General features: G+C 40.1%; 1 protein-coding gene across 7 annotated transcripts in view; it reads right to left on the bottom strand.

The window, feature by feature from the left end:
- STIM1 (stromal interaction molecule 1) overlaps positions 1-22,991 on the bottom strand; it is a 183,025-nt gene that overhangs the window by 39,206 nt on the left and 120,828 nt on the right. For all 7 annotated transcript variants that reach the window (XM_036028898.1, XM_028516087.2, XM_036028900.1 and 4 more), the window contains exon 3: positions 6,790-6,904. In XM_036028898.1, the coding sequence (XP_035884791.1) occupies positions 6,790-6,904 (115 nt within the window). The remainder of the gene's footprint in view (positions 1-6,789; positions 6,905-22,991) is intronic.

The following is a 22,991-nucleotide window of genomic DNA, read 5'->3' as shown; positions in this document are numbered from 1 at the left end:
ATCTCTTAAAAGCAGACTGTGATAAGTTAAAGATGCAAATTTTATCTACTACAGCAATGATTAAAATAAGAAGACAAAGAGTTAAGACAACAGAGAAGATAAAATAGAATCATAAAAAATACTAATTCAAAAAAAGAAGGGGAAAAACAGAAAACAAATAACAAGATAATGGACTCAAATCCAGCCACTGAGCTAAATAAAAAGAAAAACAAGACATATTATCTAACAGAGTGAAGAACCAAGGTGGAGGTTAAGATATCTGATAGACTCAGAGGTATGTGTTTCCAGAATAAAGAATGGAGCCATGCTTTAGAGGACAATCCTCTTAGGTCAGTACCTCCTATAACCCCTCACTACCAAGTCACTGTTTCCACTGGCTCAATATACAAACAACAATTCTACTACCAACAATTCTACAAAAATCTATCAGGCATCCCTCCTTTTAAAGAACTGCCACTCCCCCTACCTCACAGGGTCTTAGGGAGATTGGAAATTGCAGCACCCTCCCACCCCCATAAATACTCTGTCACTATTACTCCCCTATATATGTGTATGATCCTAGCTATGAGGATCTGATTCTCCTTTTGCTGAATCTCACTCCTGAGCAAAGACACTTATAGAGACGAGAAATTAATGAAGCTGAGGCATCTGAGAGTAGCAATTGGAAAGGACCAGTCCTCTGATCTCTGCTGCTAGGATCCTTGAAGTTGCCCTTGTTCTTTTTTTTTTTTTTTTAAGATTATTTATTTATTTATTTTTAGAGAGGGAAGGGAGGGAGATAGAGATAGAGATAGAGATAGAGATAGAGATAGAGATAGAGATAGAGAGAAACATCAATGTGCGGTTGCTGGGGGTTATGGCCTGCAACCCAGGCATGTACCCTGGCTCGGAATCGAACCTGGGTTGCCCTTGTTCTTGATCCTTCAGCCATGCTTGTTCAGCTCTTCCTTATTTAATCACTTTATTCTGTATATAAAGAATTTGGCTGGTCTTTATCTTCAGGTCAATTTCCCTGGTGATAGGAATATCTTTGTAATTCTTGATGGGCCCCTTGGATCACATTTAAAGTTCACGCTAATCAGATGAAACTGGATGAGCACTAGTCACCAGAAAGGCCAACCAGTAACTAGAGAATTGGGGCTTTTAGCCAGGTGGTATCAGCCCAACCTTCAGAGAGAAAGAGCAGGTAGGCTAGAGATTGAGTCCCATCATGTGACCAATGAATCATCCAACCATGCCTACATAAGAGGACCCCAGTAAAAACTCTGCACACTGAGGCTCATGTGTGTGAGTTTTCTGGCTAGCAAACACATTAATGATTGATGAACTGGGAGGATAATACATCCTGATTCTACAGGAAGAGGACACAGAAGCTTCACATTGTGGAGCCAACAAAACTCGCTCTATTGGTCTGTTCTTTTGGCTGGTCCTAATTTTTATCCTTTGTAGTAAAACTTTAATCATAAATATAACACTTTCCTGAGTTCTATGAATCATTCAGCACAGTCATTTTCAACCTTTTTCATTTCATGGAACATATAAACTAATTATAAAAATTCTGCAGCACATCAAAAATATTTATTTTTTGCCAATCTGATACAAAATAACCTGGTAGGTATAATTTTGATTGATTCACACCAGATGTCTATTGTTGTGTTGGCTGTTACCATTTTTTTATTTGACAATCTAAGGGAAATGAGGCCAGTGTCCCAGGTATTACATGTCTTGCAGCACACCAGTTGATAATTGCTGAATTAGCAAATTATCAAACACGAGGGGACAGTGGAAAAACCTTGATGTTGTAGCTCGTTGGTGAGAGCACAGGTGGCCTGGGAACATCCAGAGCTTGTGGCTGGCTTGGTGTCTGAAATAAGGGCAGTCTTGTTGGAGCCTGTGCCCTTAACTTTCGAAGTCAGCACTAACTCTGGGTAATTAGTGACAGAATTGCATTACATTATTTCATTTAATCCCTCTCTCTGCCTCATTTTACTCATCTGTAAATGGAAATGAGGAAATAGTATACCAAATACTAAATCATAGTATTTATACTTCATAAGGTGTTTGTGAGAAATAAATGAGTTATTTTATGTAAAACACTCAGAAAAGTGTCTTGCACATACTAAACACTATATAAATATTAGAATAGTTTTTGAGTTGTTGTTTTTACTATTAAATCCAGAGCTGGCTAGTGTAGAGATTACCAGGCTTTTCTGCTAAAATAGAAATAACACAGAGAGAAGACTGGCTCCTAACATTAGTCAGAAATCTTAACAACACTAATCACATAGATGGTACTGACATTAGCCAACTACCAGTAATGTTCTAGACACAAATCAACACTGCTGATATCTACATTATCTAATGAAACTCAGTCCAGCCAGTTTGAGCCAGCACCAGAATATTACATTCTTTTTGTAGCTCTGGAAATCATCATTCCAGAGAGATTAGGGGCCTTGCTCTGAATAATGAAGCATTTTGTTGTGAGGAATAGTACACAAGAAGATTCTCATTTGTCAGACCACCAGGCATGACACATGGTAAGCAAATCCTAAAATGATACATATATATCACTTCTCAGCTTAGCTGTAAGTCACATCACTGTGTATTATGTGGACCCTAAGAAGAAAGATTCATTTGATATGAACCCTGGGAGGAAATTTATCTGCTGAGATAGGCTCCCCATAGTTAACCGAAGGCCCAAACTTTATAATAATAAGAGCTTGGTGGTCATTTGCTGACAGGGTCTTCTCACACAGTGTCCCAGGAAGAACCTCAGACTGAACTCTCAGCTTCCCACACTATGCCTCGCTTATTTACACATTTGAGTTTCCTTTTTCTACCAAAGGACTGAAATCTGCCCTATCAAAATCAGAAGTGCATAATTTGGATACCTCATTTACATAAAATGGACCTAATGGGAACCTTGCAGGAGGGGGAACTTTCACCATAAAATGCAATCTTCCCTTTGTCTCCAGGGAACACAATCTAGGTTGCTACTTGAATCTGTGTCTCCCAGGCTGCAGCCTCTTTTGCTCAATTAAATGCTTTTAATTCTTTATTATAGTCTAAGATTAATTTTGGCTTATAGTTGAAATGTTTTTCTCTGCTCATCAGTAATGGAGACCAACTCATGAAAACTCACTTCATTCTCTTCCATTTTCCTGTCGTTTAGGACACATTTGGAAGTGTTCCAAATAGTTGCTAAGCCTAGAAATAAAGTTCTTACCAAAAAACTGTCTTGGGCTGTTTTCTAGTATTATGATTTAGTCCCTCTGTTTCTGCCCTTTCTTGACCACTTACTTTCTCTTCCCAGCTACTTCTGTGTGAGCCAGGAAAGCTTTCCCTGCCATCTTTCATTCTGAGTTCCTACTTCTGAAACTCGCTCTTAAAACCCAGGCGCCATGCCCTCATGCTAGTGCAGAAAAATAAGTAAATTAAAATTACATGATAATAATAGAAGATTTTTCCTGGCAGTGCTAGTGTAATTCCAAAGATCACTTCACTGATGAATCTCTCATCAGTAGACAGCCTGAGTTGCTAAGGAGCTATTAAACAAAAGCCCCCACAAAAAACTTAGCTTCTAAAGATTTCCAGAAAGCTGTCTGTATTGCTAATTTACACTTCTCCTAAATTAACAAGAACTATCAGCCTGCCCATCCTAACACCAGGATTACAATCTAAGTCTTCCTGCTTCAAATTTAATGCTTTCCATCTACATTTCAGAAGATCCCTTCCAGATTTCAAATTCTATAATGTTAGGTAACAATTAAAAAAAAAATAGAAATTGCCTCATTCCTATGCCTCATTGCCTCAAAATTGGTCTTCTCTATCAGCAGAAGAGTGCTTTCAACCCAGATGGTATGGAAAAGCAATGGCCGAGAGAACAGAAGGCCCAGGTCTAAGTCCTGGCTCTACTATTAATAAAAATGCATGAAGTCACAGCAACTTTATAAATCTAGACCTGAGGTTCTTCATGTGCAAAACCAGGGGCCCTGGTGGTCACTTATGTTCAAATCTTCTTAGCATCAAGATCTGCCCTAACAGTAGGGAAGAGACTGTTTCCAACCTTGTTAGTATCAAAGGAAGCTCTAGCCACAGATAGAACAGAAAGAAGGCAAAAGTCCTGTTTTCCCTTTCCCGTTAAGTCTCACACAATTAAACATACCCTTCTACTCAGAACACTGAAGCAAAGAAAAAAAAAATGATAGTCCTGGTTTAGCAGGTTTATTTTATTTTTTTAAATATATTTTATTGATTATGCTATTACAGTAGTCCCAATTTTCCTCCTTTGTTACCCTCTGCCCAGTACTCCCCTTTCCTCCAGCAATCCACCCCTTAGCTCATGTCCATGGGTCATGCAAATAAGTTTTTTGGCTTCTCCATTTCCTATACTATTCTTAGCACCCCCCTGTCTATTTTGAACTTACCAATTAGTGCTTCTTAACCCCTGCACCTAGTCCCCTATTCTCCCCCTTCCCTCTTCCAGCTGATAACTCTCCAAATGATCTCCATATCTCTGATTCTGTTCCTGTTCTGGTGGTTTGCTTACTTTGTTTTTTAGATTCAGTTGTTGATAGTTGTGAATTTGTTGTCATTTTACTGTTCATAACTTTAATCTTCTTTTTCTTAAATAAATCCCTTTAACATTTCATGTAATAATGACTGGTGATAATAAACTCCTTTACCTTTACTTTGTCTTGGAAGCATTTTACCTGCCCTTCCATTCTAAATGACAGCTTTGCTAGATAGAGTAATCTAGGTTGTAGGTCTTTGCTTTTCATCACTTTGAATAGTTCTTGCCAGTCCCTTCTAGCCTGCAAAGTTTCTTTTGATAAATCAGCTGATAATCTTATGGAAACTGCTTTGTAGGTAACTCTTTGCTTTTCTCTTGCTGCTTTTAAGATTCCCTCTTTATCTTTAACCTTTGGCATTTTAATGATGTGTCTTGGTGTGGTCTTCTTTGGGTCCAACTTGTTTGGGACCCTTGGTACTTCCTGGACTTGTATGTCTATTTTCTTCACCAAATTAGGCAAGTTTTCTTTCATTATTTTTTCAGTAAGTTTTCAACTTCTGGCTCTTCAGCTTTTCCTTCTGGCATCCCTATGATTCGGATATTGGTACATTTGTAGATGTCCCAAAGGCTCCTTATACTATCCTTTTTTTTTATTCTTTTTTCTTCTTGCTGTTCTGGTTGAATGTTTATTTTTTCCTTATGTTCCAAATAGTTGATTTGAATCTCAACTTCATCCCCTCCACTGTTAGTTCCCTATAGATTTTCCTTTATTTCACTTAATGTAACCTTCATTTATAACTGGGTCTTTTTTATGCTGTTGCCATACTCAATAAGTTCTTTGAATATTCTGATAACCAGTGTTTTAAATTCTGCATCTGATAGGTCCGTTATCTCCATTTTGTTTAGTTCTTTTTCTGGGATTTTGTTCTGTTCTTCCATTTGAGCCATATTTCTTTGTCTCCTCAATTTGGCAGCCTCCCTGTGTTTGTTTCTGTGTGTTAGGTAGAGCTGCTTTGACTACCTGTCTTAATAGTGTGGCCTATTGTAGAAAAGGCACCCATCTGGATGAATGTGGTTTATTCCAATCCTTGGTTGTCAGACTCCCATAGGCTCGATTTTCTGATGGTTCTGGCTGATATTTGTTTTGAAATCTAGCTGCAATTTTTTTCTCTATTTGGGTAAGGAGGTAAAGCATGTTTACCTATGCCTCCATTGTCCTCCTGAAACCAGAGTCCACCAGTCCAGGCTCAGGCCTTCTCCCTCCAATTAGTTATGACCTCCTCCCCAAACCAGGGCACATATTAGCAAGTGAAAATGAGCACTCCAGCAATGGTCTTTTTCTCCCACACTTGATATCCCTGCTGCAGGAACAATGCCAGGGACAGAGTGGGAGTAAAGGGAGATGACAGGACAGGCTCCTGCTGGTTCCGGTGACCCCTGGGCCTCGACACCACCCAGTGCCATCACCTTCAGCTGCCTGCTCTCCAGGGTACACTCCCTGCTCCCACAAGTCACCTGTCTGGTTTAACAGATTTATGCATGAGAGAGATCTAAGGTTTTTTATTTAATAAGTTCAACTTGAGTCAACAGAATGATGAAACTGCTGAAGGCCCCAGTACCTAATCAAATTGTACTAATAGGTATACAGAGTCCAGAACTGAGTGACTGATGGTCCTGCTCAACTCCGTGCTAATTAAAACACACCTGGGGGACTGCATCCAACTCTGTAAGCCATGATCTAAGAAAGACATTAACAAAAGTGTTCACAGACAGGAAACCAAGATGAGGGGAAGGATAAGGAAACATTGTTTTCTTCAAAGAACTATGGCTATTTAACCTAGAAAACAGAAGATTCAAGGGGAAGATCATCTAACTTCCAATCTTTGAATCATCCAGGACTCAGCAGAGCTGGGATCAAAAGGGGAGCTACAGAAGAAAGGGGCTGCCTCAAAAGGCCAGCATGCTCCCTATCTCTGGAGATGAAAGACTAGAAACTGGAGATGGGGGCTAGTAAGGAGGGAGGTATGGATAGGGCAGAATTCAATTATAATTCTAGTGAAGAACAACCTCAACTCTGTTTGGGGCACCTTCCCCCATTCTCAGCACAGTGACTATATTCATTCTTATTCAATGACTGTATGTAAAACAATTTCAATAATTTGCTCTTTACTAAGCATTTTATATTCATGCCCTTTTAAGGCCATGTTACTGACAATCTTCTTCTCTCTTCTCTAAATCTGCCAGCAACTAAGACTGACAACCAGGCTGCCTATTACCTTCCGAGGATTTCCATGCCTTCCATAGGTCCTCCACGCTGATGAGCTTATCCTCACCATGAAAGGTGCTGTGTTTCACTGTTGGGTCATGGTAATTGAGGTCTTCCCTCAGGAACTGCAAGGGAAAAGCACACAAGTCATAAGAGATACCTAGAAGTGAGTCCACCAAGATCTCCATACAGGTCATTGAGCCATCAATAGCACACCCCCTCTACCCAACAAATAAGTGTATCACATCCCTCGTGTATCCTTCCATGTGCCTAAGTCATCATTGCCAACTAGATAGCCTTTACTTCTTTGTAATATATTCCACTTGAAAAAATGTATAAATATGACTATTCAGAAATTTCTTCCTCATTCTTAATTATGGAAAGATAATAAATGAGAGTTAATTGAAATTCAATAAGCCAGAAGAGGAAAGAATGGAGGAAGAAATAAGTGCAATTTTTAGCACTTATTTATATAACAAGCAATATTCCAAGAAATTCTACAGTATTTTCTCATCTAATCATCACAACCAGTGAATTATCACACCTATTATAAGTCAATAAACAACAAGTGCTGGCAAGGAGGCAGAGAATGGGGAACCTTTCTACACTGTTGGTGAGAATGCAGACTGGTGCAGCCATTGTGGAAGGCAGTATACAGTTACCTCAAAAATTGAAAATGGAATTGCCTTATGACCCAGAGGTTCCACTTCTGGGAATTTATCCAAAGAAACCTGAAACACTCATTTGAAAGAATGTATGAACCCCTATATTCACTGCAGTAGTATTTATAATAGCCAGGATTTGGAACCAGCCCAAGTGTCCATCAGTAGATGAGTGGATAAAACAGCTATGGTACATTTACATGATGGAATACTACTTGGCCATAAAAAGAAGAAAATTTTACCCTTTGTGACAGCATAGATGGGCCTGGAGAACATTATGCTAGGTGAATGAGCTAGTTAGAGAAAGACAAATACCATATGATCTCAATTATATGTGGAATCTAAGGAACAAACTGAACTAATAAGCAAAATAGAGACAGACTCATAGATAGAGAGCAGATGACAGCTATGGGGGCAGAGCAGTTGGCGGGGGTGGAATGAAGCAAAACGAAAAAGAACTCATGGACACAGACAACAGTGTGGTGATTGTTGAGGGGGTGGAGATGGAAGAGGGCATAAGGGGGATACATGGTATGGAAAAAAATACAATAAAAAATAAACTACAAAAAAAACCCAAATGAGAATAGTAATATTTTCAAACATAATGCAATTTACCCCAAATCACATTAAGTTTATTTAGACAGGTTAAATTATTTGCTGTGATGATTTTAAAATACGTCCATGATTCTTTGACAATCTTCCCACAAAAGGTGAAATCCCTCCCCTTGAATATGGGCAGACATTAGATTCATCTTCTAACAGAATGATGTCAAGTGAGTTCCAAGGCTAGGTTAGAAAAGGCAATACAGAGTCCACCTAGCTGTCTCCCTTTTAGGACCCATGCCTTTGGAGTCGTGAGCAAACATGTAAGAAGCCTGGCTACCCTGAAGTCCCCATGCTGGAGAGATACTGTAGGAAGACTATATAGAGACAGAGGGAGATGTCAGAGCAGCCCCAGCTGTGAAACTTCCAGCCCAGGAGTCAGACATGTGAGTGACTGAGGCTTTGGGTAATTTCAGTCCCCAGCTTTTGAGTTACTTCACCTGATGGCCAAGTGGGCAGAGATGAGCTGTCCCTACTAAGCCATACCCAGATTGCCAATACATGGCAAAATAAATGTTGCTGTTTTCAGTCATTAAGTTTTAGGGAAGTTTGTTATACAGCATTCGATCACTGAAACATTTGCTCAAGGTTAGAGCTGATAAGTGATGGAGTTTGTATTCCATCCAACCCAAGATACCTGGTTTTATAGTCCAAAAATTTCCCCTGCTCTGCATTTGCTGTTCTTTAATTATCTGGTTTCTTTTCATAATATACTTTTACAAGAAAGAAGAAAAATAGAAGAAATCAAAGCTTTTATAAGTTTAACTGGTAATTAACTTTATAGATAATCAACTTGATCCCTAAACTCATAAGTATGTACAGGATTGAACATTGATCACTGCTTTCCACAGCGCCTCAAACATCACAGAAATATGCAATTCTGATCACTACTCTCATAACAGCACATTTTAGTAGAATTTTCAGGATATGTCTTCCCATCCTCCTTTCTTTAACCTGGAGTCCAGAAAAGGGTCTGACCCAGAGTAATGTCAGTTAATGTTGTTGACTAAATGAATAGACGATTGACAGTATGGCCCCAGATTCCCTGGATCCATAAACAAGTGGTGGTTGATGCCCCCTGAGTTTTGCAGACATTGAGACAGCTGGGCTTAAAGACCCAGGCAAGAAGTTTGAACAGAGTCCACACTGGAGTATTCTCAACCTAGTCAGAGTATATGCCGCTGTGCACAAGGAACTACAATGTAGCACTGTCCAATGCAACTTTCTACAGTGATGAACACGTTCAATTTCTGTCCTGTCCAAACAGTTGCCACAAGCCACATATGGCTATTGAGTACTCATAATGTGGCTTGTGTGACGAAAGAACTGAAATTTTTTACATATTAATTTAGATTTAAATAGCTACATGGTACAGTCAGCACTAATATATTCTACTACCTGGGGTAGAGGTATATACCCCACGGGGGTTAATCAGAGGTGGAGACCATGAAAGCAGCGTTCACATCATAGGTTTAACAGCAGTTTGTGCCCTCCGGCCATGGGTAAATTCAAGTCCCTCTGATATCTGAGAGTTAGGTTCTACAACTCCCCAACTCTCATTTAAAATTGTTGAGAGAATCTACTTTTAAATAAAGATTAAGTTGGTAACATGGTAAAGGGCCCAGAGCAAAGAAATTTTTGTCAATTCTTAGAAAAACTGATTAAGGTATATTTTTATTTTCTAATAGTTTTTAGGCCACCTGACATTTATTTTTATTACATGCTATAAGTTGTGCATCTTAATTTTTTTCCCCAGTTATCCCAACCCCATTCCTTAAGCTATCTGTCTTTCATTCCTTTTTTGGAAAACGTGATTGAATAATAAATTAAGTCCTTATGCGTAGTAGGGTATATTTCTAGGTTCTCCAGTCTGTTGTACTAAACCATATTTCCATTATGCACTTGACTATGCACTTGAATACTAGAACTTGACTATTTTATTATACTTTTTATTTTACTTTATACTTTAAAAAGTTTTTTTCCGCCCTGGCTGGCATAGCTCAGTGGATTGAGCGCGGGCTGAGAACCAAAGTGTCCCAGGTTCGATTCCCAGCCAGGGTACATTCCTGGGTTGCAGGCCATAACCCCCAGCAACCGCACATTGATGTTTCTCTCCTTCTCTCTCTCTCTCTCTCTCTCTCTCTCTCTCTCTCTCTCTCTCCCTCCCTCCCCCTCCCTTCCCTCCCTAAAAATAAATAAATAAAATCTTTAAAAAAAAAAGGTTTTTTTCCCTTATCTGGACCCTGTCCTCCTATAGCTCTTCTATTTTATTATTTTAAGTATATTTTATTGATTATGCTATTACAGTTGTCCCATTTTTTTCCCTTTTATCCCCCTCCACCCAGTATTCCCATTCCATCCAGCATTTGCCACCACTTAGTTCATGTCCATGGATCGTACATATAAGTTCTTCACTTCTCCCTTTCCTATACTATTCTTAACATCCCCCTGTCTATTTTGTGCCTACAAATTATGCTTCTTATTCCCTGTACCTTTTCCCCCTTCTTCACCTACCTCCACCCTGCTCATAACCCTCCATGTGGTCTCCATTTCTGTGATTCTGTTCCTGTTCTAGTTGTTTGCTTAGTCTGTTTTTGGTTTTTTAGGTTCAATTGTTAATAGTTGTGAGTTTGTCATTTTACTATACATAGTTTTGATCTTCTTTTTCTTAAATAAGTCCCTTCAACATTTCATATAATAAGGGCTTGATGATGATGAACTCCTTCAACTTGACCTCATCTGGGAAGCACTTTATCTGCCCTTCCATTCTTTTTTTTTTCCCCTAAAGATTTTATTTATTTATTTTTAGAGAGGGAAGGGAGGGAGAAAGAGAAACATCAATGTGCAGTTGCTGGGGGTCATGGCCTGCAACCCAGGCATGTACCCTGACTGGGAATCGAACCTGCGACACCTTGGTTCGCAGCCCACACTCAATCCGCTGAGCTATGCCAGCCAGAGCTTGCCCTTCCATTCTTAATGATAGGTTTGCTGGGTAGCACAATCTTTGATGTAGGTCCTTGCCTTTCATGATTTCAAATACTCCTTTTCAGCCTCTTCTTGCCTGTAAGATTTCTTTTGAGAAATCAGCTGACAGTCTGATGGGAACTCCTTTGTAGATAACTGTCTCCTTTCCTCTTGCTGCTTTTAAGATTCTCTCCTTATCTTTAATCTTGGGTAATTTAATTATGATGTGTTTTGGTGTGTTCCTTTTTGGGTACAACTTATTTGGGACTCTCTGAGCTTCCTGGACTTTATTTTAATTTTGTTAATTTTATTGAGAGTCTAATTGTTCTTTTGGGGACCTAAGTGATAAGATCACTAACACATCACTGACACACAGACAGTGAAACATCTCAGGGAAGATGCAGTCTGAGACAGCTAGTCTGGTGACAGAAATTCATTCATTTAATCAAAAACATATAATATTTCTATGTATCAAGCATAGTTCCAGACATTAGAAAGACAGTAAGTAGAAAAAGCACATGCACATCTTTGTTTTCATTGAGCTAATGTAACAGAGTGAAATGCTGCCTCTCTCGCTGACTCTAACTTGTTTAAGCCTGCCTGCTATTACTCCCGTGGCCTTCAGGCTAATAGCTCCTGCCCTAGACATACTAACCATTAGAGGATTTCTGCTTGGGGCTTGAGTTTTTACAAAACAGTCCCTCCCATTTTCCCTTCTCTTGACATAAAAGAAGCCTGACTGGTATACTTTCTTAAGATGGATTTGAAGATTAGAACTTCTCAATAGCACATTCTCAATCAACAAAACTTTCCTTACTCCAAACTCTGACATTTTGAGTTTTGGCCTTTCAAAGAACTGGACCCACAAACTTTGGACAAGTAACACTAATATCCTATTTGGGTGAAAAAGACAATAATTTTTTTAAAGCAGGAAAAGAGAATAGAGAATGCCAGAGTAGTGTTATTACTGGTTTCCCATTTTAATTAGAGGAGTAAAGGAAGGACTCATTAAAAAGGTGACTTACGCAAATATCTGAAGGAGATGTTGGAGGAAAGCAGGCAGAATAACTAGAAGAAGAGTATCCCAAGAAAGGAATAGCAAATGTAAAGGCCCTGAGGCAAGGAGATACTTATTATGTTCAACAAATAGCCAGGAGTCCAGTGTGGCTGAAAAGAAATGAGAATAGGTGGTGACCATAGGAGATGAAATCAGGAAAGTAACAGGAGTCCACATCACAAAGGTCCCTGTGGGCCATTATAAGGACTTTGACTTTTACTCTGAGATGAAAGTTGGAGAGATTTAAATAGTGGTGCAATATGATCACATTAACATTTTTAAAAGGATTCCTCTGAATGGTGTTTTTAAAAGCAGACAATAGGAGCGAAAGGGCAGACACAGGCAAACCAGTGCAGTGGGCTATTGCAATAATCTGGGTATGAGCTAGTGGTACCTTGAAACAAGGCAGTAGGGTAGAGGTAATGAAGAGTTGTGAGGTTTATGATATATTTCAAAGAGATCAAATCTGTAATCCTCAAAATTTTTTAGTTTTGCTTCATCAGGTCCTTTAAGGTATACCCTATTTTGGTCCTCTTACACTCTAACCCAAGACCCTCTTAATCTAAGACTAGAGAAACATGTATCATATGCAGGCCTTATGAGCAGAAATGCCAAAATCTCCAAAGAATGGTATTTTCTGCCATTACCAGCTAACTTTAGGAAACATCTGAGACATACCAGCTGCTTATAGAGAATCAACAAGAAACATACTGCTGTTTATAACCAAGTCTGAATACTGAGGTATATGGAGAGCAGAGAGGCTCACGGGAAGAAAGTTCAACGAGGATCTGCACAGGGGTCTGTATACAGGCTCTACTGGTACCACAAAGCATGCAAAGGAGTGTGAGATCAGAAAACAAGGCCAGCAAGAAGATGGTGCCAAATGCGAAATATGGGCTGATGGAACCTCTCCCTGAAGGAAGGGTCTGATGCTGAGTGGAACCTCTTTAGAGAACACAGAAGTGAAGCTGCAACAATCAAGCCTCACAAGTAGGAAAAGCAAATGTACTAAAACTAGGGAGTTCAGAACCTATAGAAATGGACTCCTTACTTCCTGTGTAACTTTTGAGAAAGCTACTTATCCCCTCTGAGCCTGTTTCCCCATCAAAATGAGGGCTAAATATCCCTTTCATTGGAGTGTGAGAAGGGCTAAAATGAGACCTGTGTGCAGAAGTCATAAACTGCCTTTGTGTGTTTCTTTTAATGGCCCATTTTATAAATTGAACCTGCTTAAAAATAAAAAAAAAACTTTACAAAAAAGAAGTCCAGTTTTTTCAGGCTATCTTTAAAAAAAATTAAAAATCTAGGAGCACTGAGCTCTGCTGACAACTTTAGAATGTTATATAGGAGAGGCTTATGGACAGCAATTTGATTAGAAGAGAGGGTGGCAAACACAGTGTTTTTATGTAGATTGTTCCTTACAAATTAAATTTAAGATGCAAATTTAATGAAGATCTTTTTATTCACATTTTACTTAAGATTAAGAAAAATCAATGGTCCATATCAAAGAATATCATATATGTTGTAATTTGGGGCAGCTTAGAGATGGAGGAGTTGGTATTGAGATAAGAGGGCCTCAAGACCCTACCCCCTGGCACCACTCCTGGGTTCATATTTCTACTTGGTGACAACCTGTCAGGCTGAGCAGCAGCTGCCCCCTCCTGAAATGGCATGTGCTCTCTAGTTTGCCACAGCTCTCCCTACTCACAGATTTATGTATGTGCATCGGTACAGCCCATATTACTCAGTTATGAAACCCCTGGCTCCTCAGAGGCATGGAGCTTGTGATTCCTCATGTACACAAAAGCACTCTGTAAGTTTTAAAGCACAACAAGAATGTTAGTTGTGATAATTATTGCAAGAAGGGTGAGATAAGGATATAAAAGAGAAAAAGCTTCTTGATCAAAGGTGACTCTTCTGTGTTCTCACAGCCCCTTTGCATATTATTGGTGTTATCATGTCTCTACCTACTCTACCAAACAGAAGGTTCCAGTTACCCAGCCATAAACACAGCATACGAGAATGTTGTACTGAACTAGAACTCTGATGATCAAAATACTTGAGGTAGGCATTACCACCGTACTACTGTGAACACTGTCCTACATCCAGCTAATAGCTGAAGTCTGATTTAAGACAAAGTTTAAAGGCAACAAGAAGCAAAATAAAAACAAAAAAACAAACGCAATTTTTGGCTCCACATGGATTTACTATTTCAGATTCAGAACAAGCAGCTCTTCTCTCAGAGAAGTCTAGGAAGGCTCCCTAAAAGTCTTTCCTTACCACGGGGAATTCAGCATTGGTTAGAGCTTCAGCTTAATAGCTCTTTGAAGAGCCAAGGGACCAGCTGTCACTAGGTATATTTAGCTCTGTGAGCTCAGAAAAGTGATCTTCCTGGTGATGGCACAAAGCATGCAACCCTGACCCAAGTGTTAAGCAGTAGTAAAATGTGGGTGAGAGCAGAGAATAAGGGAGACATCTCTCTCTAGAATCCCCACAAAATAAGCCCAGCCAGATCCTTCAGAGAATAGAATTCACCGATAAGAAGCACATCTGCAGGTGCAGGGATCTGGGCAGGTCTCTTGGGTTCTTCCTTAGAACCAATTACTCCTCCCTCTCCTTTCTCACCTTGTTCCCCACTACTCAACTTCCATGTCTCCCAAACCAACCCATACCATCTCCATTTCCAGTTCCCCATACACACAATATTTAGAACCCATAAGACACATGCCCTAGGCCTGAGATGCTTCCCAATTCATATTCTCCTCTTGAACACCTAGCACATCTAGCAAGGACCCACACCTTAGCTATAACAGCTCTGAATGCCATCAATAGAGAGTGCTGAAGCATGGATGTCTCAAAGACGGATCTGTCTCCAGTGAGATCAGAAGCTATTGCTTGAGAGCAGGGAAATAATAGCCATGTCTCACTCATCTTGGTATATCTAGTCTCATTTCTGCCTGTCCATAATAAGAACAGCCTTTGTAAAGCACAAATCTACACCAAAGCAACTACTTAAAATCTCAGGGCTCCCCATTACCTGCAGGATAAAGCCTTAGCCTCTTGACCTTGCATTCAAGGCCTTTTACAACCTGGCCCATAAACTAACTTCCCAGTCAGCTTCTCAGCCACTTTCCCTCCCTACCGGATACCTACACTCCAGACCAGAGGACAGGAGACTATGGCAATGAGCCAAATCCAGCTTGCTGCTTATGTTTGTAAATAAAGTTTTATTAGAATGCAGCAACACTCATTCATTTATATACTGTGTATAGCTGCTTTTGTGCTACAAAGGCAGAGCTGAGTTATGACTGAGGCTGTATGGCCAGCAAAGCCTAAACTATTGACTATCTGGCTCTTAACAGAAAAAGTTTGCCAACATTTTCTCTACACACATCAAGCCACTTCAGGCTCTTAAACAAACCATGCTCATTTGTAACTCTAAACCTTTATACAAGGTGCTCCATTTAAAATGTTTCCTCCCTGTCTTTATTCAGCCTTTGTGAAGTTTTCCAGACCTCTCCCAGGCAAAGTGAACAGTGCTATCCTATTTGTTCTCTCATGTCTCAGGATATACACATCTATGACAATACTTACCCCGTCATACTACAACTACTATTTAATTACACCCCTCTTAGTTTCCCTAAGCAACTCAAATATAGAAAGTATTTTATTTGTCATTTATGTCTTTACTCAGCATCTTGAACATTCTCTGGGATACCCAAGTGAATAATTAATTTAGCTTCATAAACTTACCTCCAAACATAGGGCCTGGCACAGAGCAGAATATGTGGTAATTAAATAACTAAATGAATGTGTCTCACTTGATTTTCTCCTACAACACCTAGCAGAGTGCTTGGCTTATAACAGCTAGTCAATGCATATTCTGTTACTATACAGAAGAAAAAAATACCCCCAAATATCTGTCCAATCTAAAACAAACATATTCAGCTAGGGGCCAGAGGATTACACTGGCTTGGATTTAGTATAGCATGATGGTTCAGAGTTTGATCCTAGGGCCAGGCTGCCTGGGTTTGAATCCTGGTCCTACCAGTTACTTTCAAAATATCATGCATATCATTTATAAAATGGATATAATAGTATTTAGCATAAAACTTCATGATATCTTCATGTTGAGGGTATTATAAATGAGTTAATTTACCAAAAGGGCTTAGAATAGTGCCTGGCACAAAACGACCTCTCCTATGTGCAAATTAAGTTTTCCCAAATATTAACAGAATTAATACATTATAAGAGGAATATAAAAATACTAAGAATGTGTAATACTAGAGTCCACTATTACAGTGATACTGATCTCTCATATGTAAAGGAAACTGACACATAGAGGAGGTAGAGGATAGATATTTCCTAAGTGTTTGCTATATAAAGGCCATGTGCCAGGAGATCAGCAATACAGATCATTAGGACAAGGCACTGTAACCCACTGACCTGTAAGGTCCTTTCTGTTCTGCTCTCTGATTCTTACTTTGAAAGCTTTAATTCCATTAAATGTAGAAATTTCACAACCTATGCAAGGCCCACTATGGGCTGGTCCCTACCTGTCTTCTTTACCACACCAACTGCCACTTCCTCCCCTCCCTAATGATAATTACTTTAAATTGGCTGAAACTACCAGGTTTTTCACATCTGATGTCTTTGCACATGCTTTTCCCTCACCTATAAAATACTCGCCTTTTTCTCCTAATCACCCCTAGTCATCTTTTCAGACACAGATTACATGTCAGCAACTCTGCTCATGGATAAAACTAACTTAGGTCTTCCTCTTCTGTGACTCCATCACAGTATTCATTCTTCCTACTATAGTATCCTTATGGCTATTTCCACCACTAAAGGAACTTCTGAGGCAGCAATGTCACCATTCCTATTATCCCTATATATTCCATACCCAGTACATATGCAGGTAAAGAGAATCCCTCTAAGGTTAATGATAAAATCTCAGTCCTTGTCATAGAATCATCCTTGATGTCCTCAGGCTATGACATAGGGTACATGACATAGGTCAGATCTTAGAGGCAGAGGTTGCAGCTTGCTAGGTACCAGGTCAGAATGGCAAAGACTGGGAAACTTTGACATCTCTAGTCTTGCAAACTATCAGGACCAAAGCACCCCAGCTAGCCAAGGACTACTGGCTGGGGAATCTCTGTGTTATAAAAGAAGGATAAGAGGCTAGCAAAGGGTGTGAGCATGGAGCCCTGTGGAGTGGGGGTGGGGTTTAGGTGGGGCAGGAAGAGGTGAAAGGATAGGGGGTGAAGGGGGCCTGAACACAGGTCCAGGCTCCTTCTACCTCCCCCACACTCCCTCCTACTAAGGTGCCCAGCCAGAGGCACTCAGTTCACTGGCCACCTGTCCCAGCCAGCCTACAGATCCTGTCTTGCCTCTGACCAAGACCTCACCAAAATTGTCTCAAATGGAAAATGTCATGGAAACTATAATGTTTTCGCTTCACAAATTTGCTAAGGATAAAGTTACTTAACAAAGGAGGACCAAAGTCAGTAAATGTTTCTCTCTCATCTCCCTTTCTCCCTCCCTCCCTCTCCCTCTCCTTCTCTCTCTCTGTCTCCCTCTCCCTTCCTCTCTCTCTAAAATCAATAAACATATACTCTGGTAAGGATAAAAAAAAATCCTCTGGCTGTGGACAAAATAATGAAGGACCTAGATCAGTGCCAAGATGGTGGAGTAGGCTTCCAGAGCTCCTTTTCATTAAATGCTGGACTCACCATCACATACAGTCTATTTTGTAGTACACAAAAAGCAGAAGGGAAAGAATTAGGCAGCACTGAGCAAGTATTCCTTCCCTGATATGAGTATTCTTGAATGGGTCACTTAAGGAATCTCTCTTCCCCACAGCTTCCCCTGTAAAAGGATTTCACAAACAGATTGGGACCCTTAGGAAATGTACAAATAAAATTCTACCCCCATTTGACAAGAGAAAAAAAGCCAATTAAAGCCAGATAAGCTTTTGATTTTTATATTGCTTGCATCCTCGTGCCCTCAATAATCATATTTTTTTAGTTCCTTAAAAAAGAGAGAGATAGAAATAGATCACTAATTTTATACTTCCAGAGAGAGAAGGGATTATCTTCTTAATTGAGGTCAATACTGATATATTCACACAGGATAACTACAAAGCACTAGACAGAATACATTCTGAGTAGGGATGTTTTAAAAAAAAATGATGAGTTTAAGTGGACTTCTGGCTTGACAGTGTGAGAAGCTCCATGGATCCACTCTCCACAGGACATGTCACATATTAACTGCTCTGTAAGTGCTGCTTGGATCCAAGGACACGGAGATCAATCAGACATATGGAGAGCACCTAAATAAGACAGATGTATATACAGAGGACAGTCAGTCCTTGAAAGCAAAAACGATTCTATGTTCTATGTGGAGGGAAGTACTGTGGCTCAATCCCAAAATCAAAGCCCAGAAACTATCTTTTCAACCCTCCCAGCCACACATTGTCTGAGCCCTCTGTCTGTTTCACTGTCCACTAGTCATGGAGCTTGCTCACAACCCAGAGATATCGGAAAACTTGTGAAGTGACATATAAGAAAAAGAATCTCACAGATACACACTCAAATACCATCGTTACCACATATGTGCTATGTCTATAGCCTGTAAAATGGTGACTGCCTCACAGTAACAAATGAAATAATTTAAGGCACAGCCCTTCACAGTGCCTGTAAGTAGAAGGTGCTTCCTGTTCAACTATTCTGAACCTAGCTAGGTCTGTGCTCAAGAGACCTCATACTGTGGAGAATGGTGTGTCCCGAATGAACCAACACTCAGCTTCTGAGTCCCAGCAGCTTCTAATCTTAGCTCCTCCTCCTCAAAATTCCAGTTGGCAAGATGAAAGAGGGCATGGTTCTCACCCAGTAAGAGCCACACTACTGGGGGGCATGCCTACCTGATCTACACCTGGGAGGCCCGATGCTGCTGGGCACAGAGGGGAAAGAGGAGAAGATGGATAACATTACTATTGAAATTTGCACATGGCATTATGTTTTACAAAGTATTCTTTACATCCATTCTCTTATTTGAACCTCATATCAGCCACTGAAGGTATATGTTACTAGTTCCCTATCACATAGATGAAGAAACTGTTCTCTAGACACCTCCCTACATGACATCTCCCAAACTTATATTTTTGCCTACTGCCTTTACTCATAAAGTTCCTCTTTCCTGGAATGCTCCTCCTTTCTTCATCAGTAAACAAACCCCTGCTCATCTTTAAAAACCAAGTTCCAGTTTCACCTGTTCTGCCAGCCTACTCCTGACATATCTTCATCAGAATTAGAGCCATCTCTATTTACATTCCTTCTAGCTCATTATCTTTGGGATAAAATCCAAGTGTTAATGCCTGCCTTTCCAGTCTCATCTATCCTGTTCCACCATTACATTCTATGCTTAAGTTAAAAGAACCACTGACTCACAGATTCCCTAAGGACATCACACACATTCCTCCACTTGGCATGCCCTTTTTATCTCTGGTCCAGATTAACTCCTACTCCTCTCTCAAAACTCATCTTAGGTATCACCTCTTCTGGGTAGTCTTTCCTGGCATCCTAGGACAGATTAGATGCCTTCTTCTGTATTTCCAGAGCATATAGTGCTAATCTCGTCTCACAACACCTATTAGAATTAAACATAAACGTGTTTCTGCTTCATTAATATATATCTTCCTTATTAGTCTTTGCATATCCAGTACCCAGCACAGAGCAGATAGTAGGTTTGTTTGGAGAAAGAATGGAGAGAGAACATGAGAAGAGAAGTAAGAGAAGAACAAGTAAGAGAAGAGTCAATGATCCTCAAGTGAATCAGACTTTGCATTGGAAACCAATTGTTTCTAGTGCCATGTGATGGCACTAGATTCAGAGTATTCTGAATGTGATGCACATGCAGGTAGAGACACTCACACAGGGACTTGCACAAATACACATACAGGCAAACAAAGACAAATAACAGTTAGGTATGAAGGCAAGTGGGGCCCTCAGAGTCAGCCGCTGATTCCTCCTTCTTAGGAAGAGTCAGAAGCCTAATACCTGAAGCAGGACTTTTCTCTCTTTGTTAGTTAGACAATTTCTGTCTGCTAGATGACCACTGTGTTCAGCCTACCACTTTGTAGGGCCCAGATCCTGCCTAGACTAACAGCATCTTTTGGTTCCTTCTTACACATTTGGCTCTGCTCTGACCTCTAGTTCCTACCTACTGTACTGCAGCCTAATCTTTTGCACCTGAACTTCTTAATCCTCAACCTGGTTTACGAGCTTCTCTCAGCAACTAGTTCCTTGGCTCAGTATTCTTTCCTTCCCTCGATTTCTTATCATACACAGACATATCTAAATACAGAAAGGCAGAAAATGATGTATACACACAAAGAAACAAACACAAAGGCACCAAGAGACATATACACATATGTCAGCACACACAGAGAGAAACGTTACAAGTATCACTAATCCCCGTCATCAACAGGACTGCCACCCAGAAAACATAAAGCAGACTCATTAACAAAATGGGGAGGAAGGAAATACAACAGTCTGTGTAGTAAGAAAGAATTTTCTTGTCTGTTAAAGTAAACCACCGTCTGGGTTTTCCTAGAAACATGAGAGGGACCATCTGGGGGAGCTGCTGCTTCCTCCTGTATCTGGCTAAGGCACTGGGACAGATTGCAAGCTATGCCTATACTCCCTCTGTTCAGCAACTGGTGTCCTTCCCTGAGTGCTGGTTGACAATGTGTCTTCTGCTACACAGATTACCTCTAGTCTGTATGCTAACCAGGAATCTCTGCTTCTAGAAACAATGGCACTTCAGACTTGGATGCATTTCTACATATCTTCCAAAGTTAGGAGTGGGAGAAACAAAGATAGAAATGAACAGGGTTTTCAAAGTGTTTTCTATAGAGCCCTAGGGATTTTTATGGATTGGGCTACAGAAAGGCAAGTGGGAGGTGACCAATGTAGTGACACTTCTTTTTAAACCTCTTTATTGAGATATAATTCACATGCCAATTTAGTGTACAATTCAAGGGTTTTTAGCATATTAGCAGAGGTTGCAACCATCACCACATGTTAATGTTTTCACTGGCCTCATGCAGATCTGAGTTGCAAAAACAAAACAAAACAAAAGATAACTATGAGCTAATTCAGTCTCAGTTACCTTATTGGTTATATGGAAAAACTAATATCTACCCCACAGGTTTTTGGTAAAGACTATCTGAGAGAGTGTATGTAAAAGCACTCAGCACGGGCCTAGCACATTGTAGCAGTGGTAGGAGGAAGAGTTATACTACTACTATGAACTAAGTCACGGGCTGGGCACTCTCTACACAGGATTCCATTTCATCTTTGCCATAATCCTTCAAGGTAGAGATCTCGATCCCCATTTGACAGTGAGGAAACAAAAGCTCACAGAGCTTAAGAAATTTTCCAAGGCCTTTCACCATATTAGTTATAATTGGCTAAAGGACACCTAAAACCCTCATCTTTCTTGCTCTAAAGCCTATGTATACTTTTGCTAAGACAGCCTTTCAGCACTCTCAGTGTCTTCCTCTTTTCTTCATCTATGCACCTCTAGTGTGTGTTTTCCTCTTGGTCTTTCCTTAATTATTTTAACTACAGTGATTTTACCTCTACCTAGGATCTGTATGTGATAGGGTAGAGGGACAGGGAAGAAGGTCACAGAGGAGACCAGTGATGCACATCATACACTAACACGTCCGGAGCCCAGGCCCTAGCAACTCCAATAAAAGCCCACCACTGACTCTGCTACTAACCTTGTGAGGAACTCACAAGTCCAAAGCACCCTGTTCCTCCATATCACTGACCAGCCAACTGTGTACTCTTGTTCTGCCCTATGGAAAGAATTTAAGGGGCACACAGAGATAAGATCAAATCTTTGCTTTAAAATTCAAAATTCAAAAGCTTAACTCATTACCACTACATCTAAGGCTCTGTACCAAGCGCAGTGGGAGAAACAATGATGTGTAAGAACTGGTTCCTTCCCCTTGGAGGCACTTGAAGTCTAGTAGGACACACAAGGATGGACCCAACTAATTACAATACCCAGCAGAGCAACATGCCAAGTGAGAGACTCGTGCCAAGTACTCTGGGACATGAGAGAGGAAGAATCATTTCCCACTACAGGGAAACAAAAAGATTTACTGGAAGAAACAACATTTATTCTAGTCCAATGATACTCAACCAGAAGTGATTCTGTCCCCCAGGGCAATTCACAATTGGCAATAGAGACATTTTTGGTTGTTACAACTTGGGGTTGGGGTAAGATAGAGATTTGCTACTGGCATCCAATGTGTAGAGGCCAGGGATGCTGCTAAACATCCTATAATGCACAGGACAGAGCTCCACAAAAAAGAATTATCTGGCCCAAAATGTCAATAATGAGGAGGTTAAGAAACCCTAATCTAGGCTTTGGTGGACCAGTGGAATTTTTACAGGCAATAGGAGGCAGAGAGATGCCAGTATGAGGAATTATCTGGAGCAAAGGCACAGTGATGGGACATGAAGAGCACATGCGATGGCCGTCACAAAGAGTAAGGGAATGCAGTATAATGTAAACTAGACAGGTGAGCTAAAGTCAGATTATGAGAGCACTGAAGGGCAGGTTAAAATTTACATTAATTCAGTAAGCCAAGGCAAGCCTCTTATAGTTTCATTATGACTAAAATAAAGTTAGTAACACCTAACTCATAGAGTGGTTGAGGATTAAATGAAACTGTATATGTAATCAGCTGGCACAGGGCTTGGCACACAGTAGGGATGCTCCTATTCAACCACATTCCCTTAACATGGTAGGAATAAGGATGAGAGTTGTGCTTTTTAAAAATTCCAGTATTAGTGCAAAAAGACTAACTTATAGGCAAGACAATAAAATCAAAATGATTAGGACACA

Source organism: Phyllostomus discolor, chromosome 6, assembly GCF_004126475.2.
Source record: "Phyllostomus discolor isolate MPI-MPIP mPhyDis1 chromosome 6, mPhyDis1.pri.v3, whole genome shotgun sequence".
Classification (NCBI taxonomy): Eukaryota; Metazoa; Chordata; class Mammalia; order Chiroptera; family Phyllostomidae; genus Phyllostomus; species Phyllostomus discolor.
The sequence above is the reverse complement of the archived record's forward strand: the minus strand, read 5'-3'. Positions and strand labels throughout refer to the sequence as shown.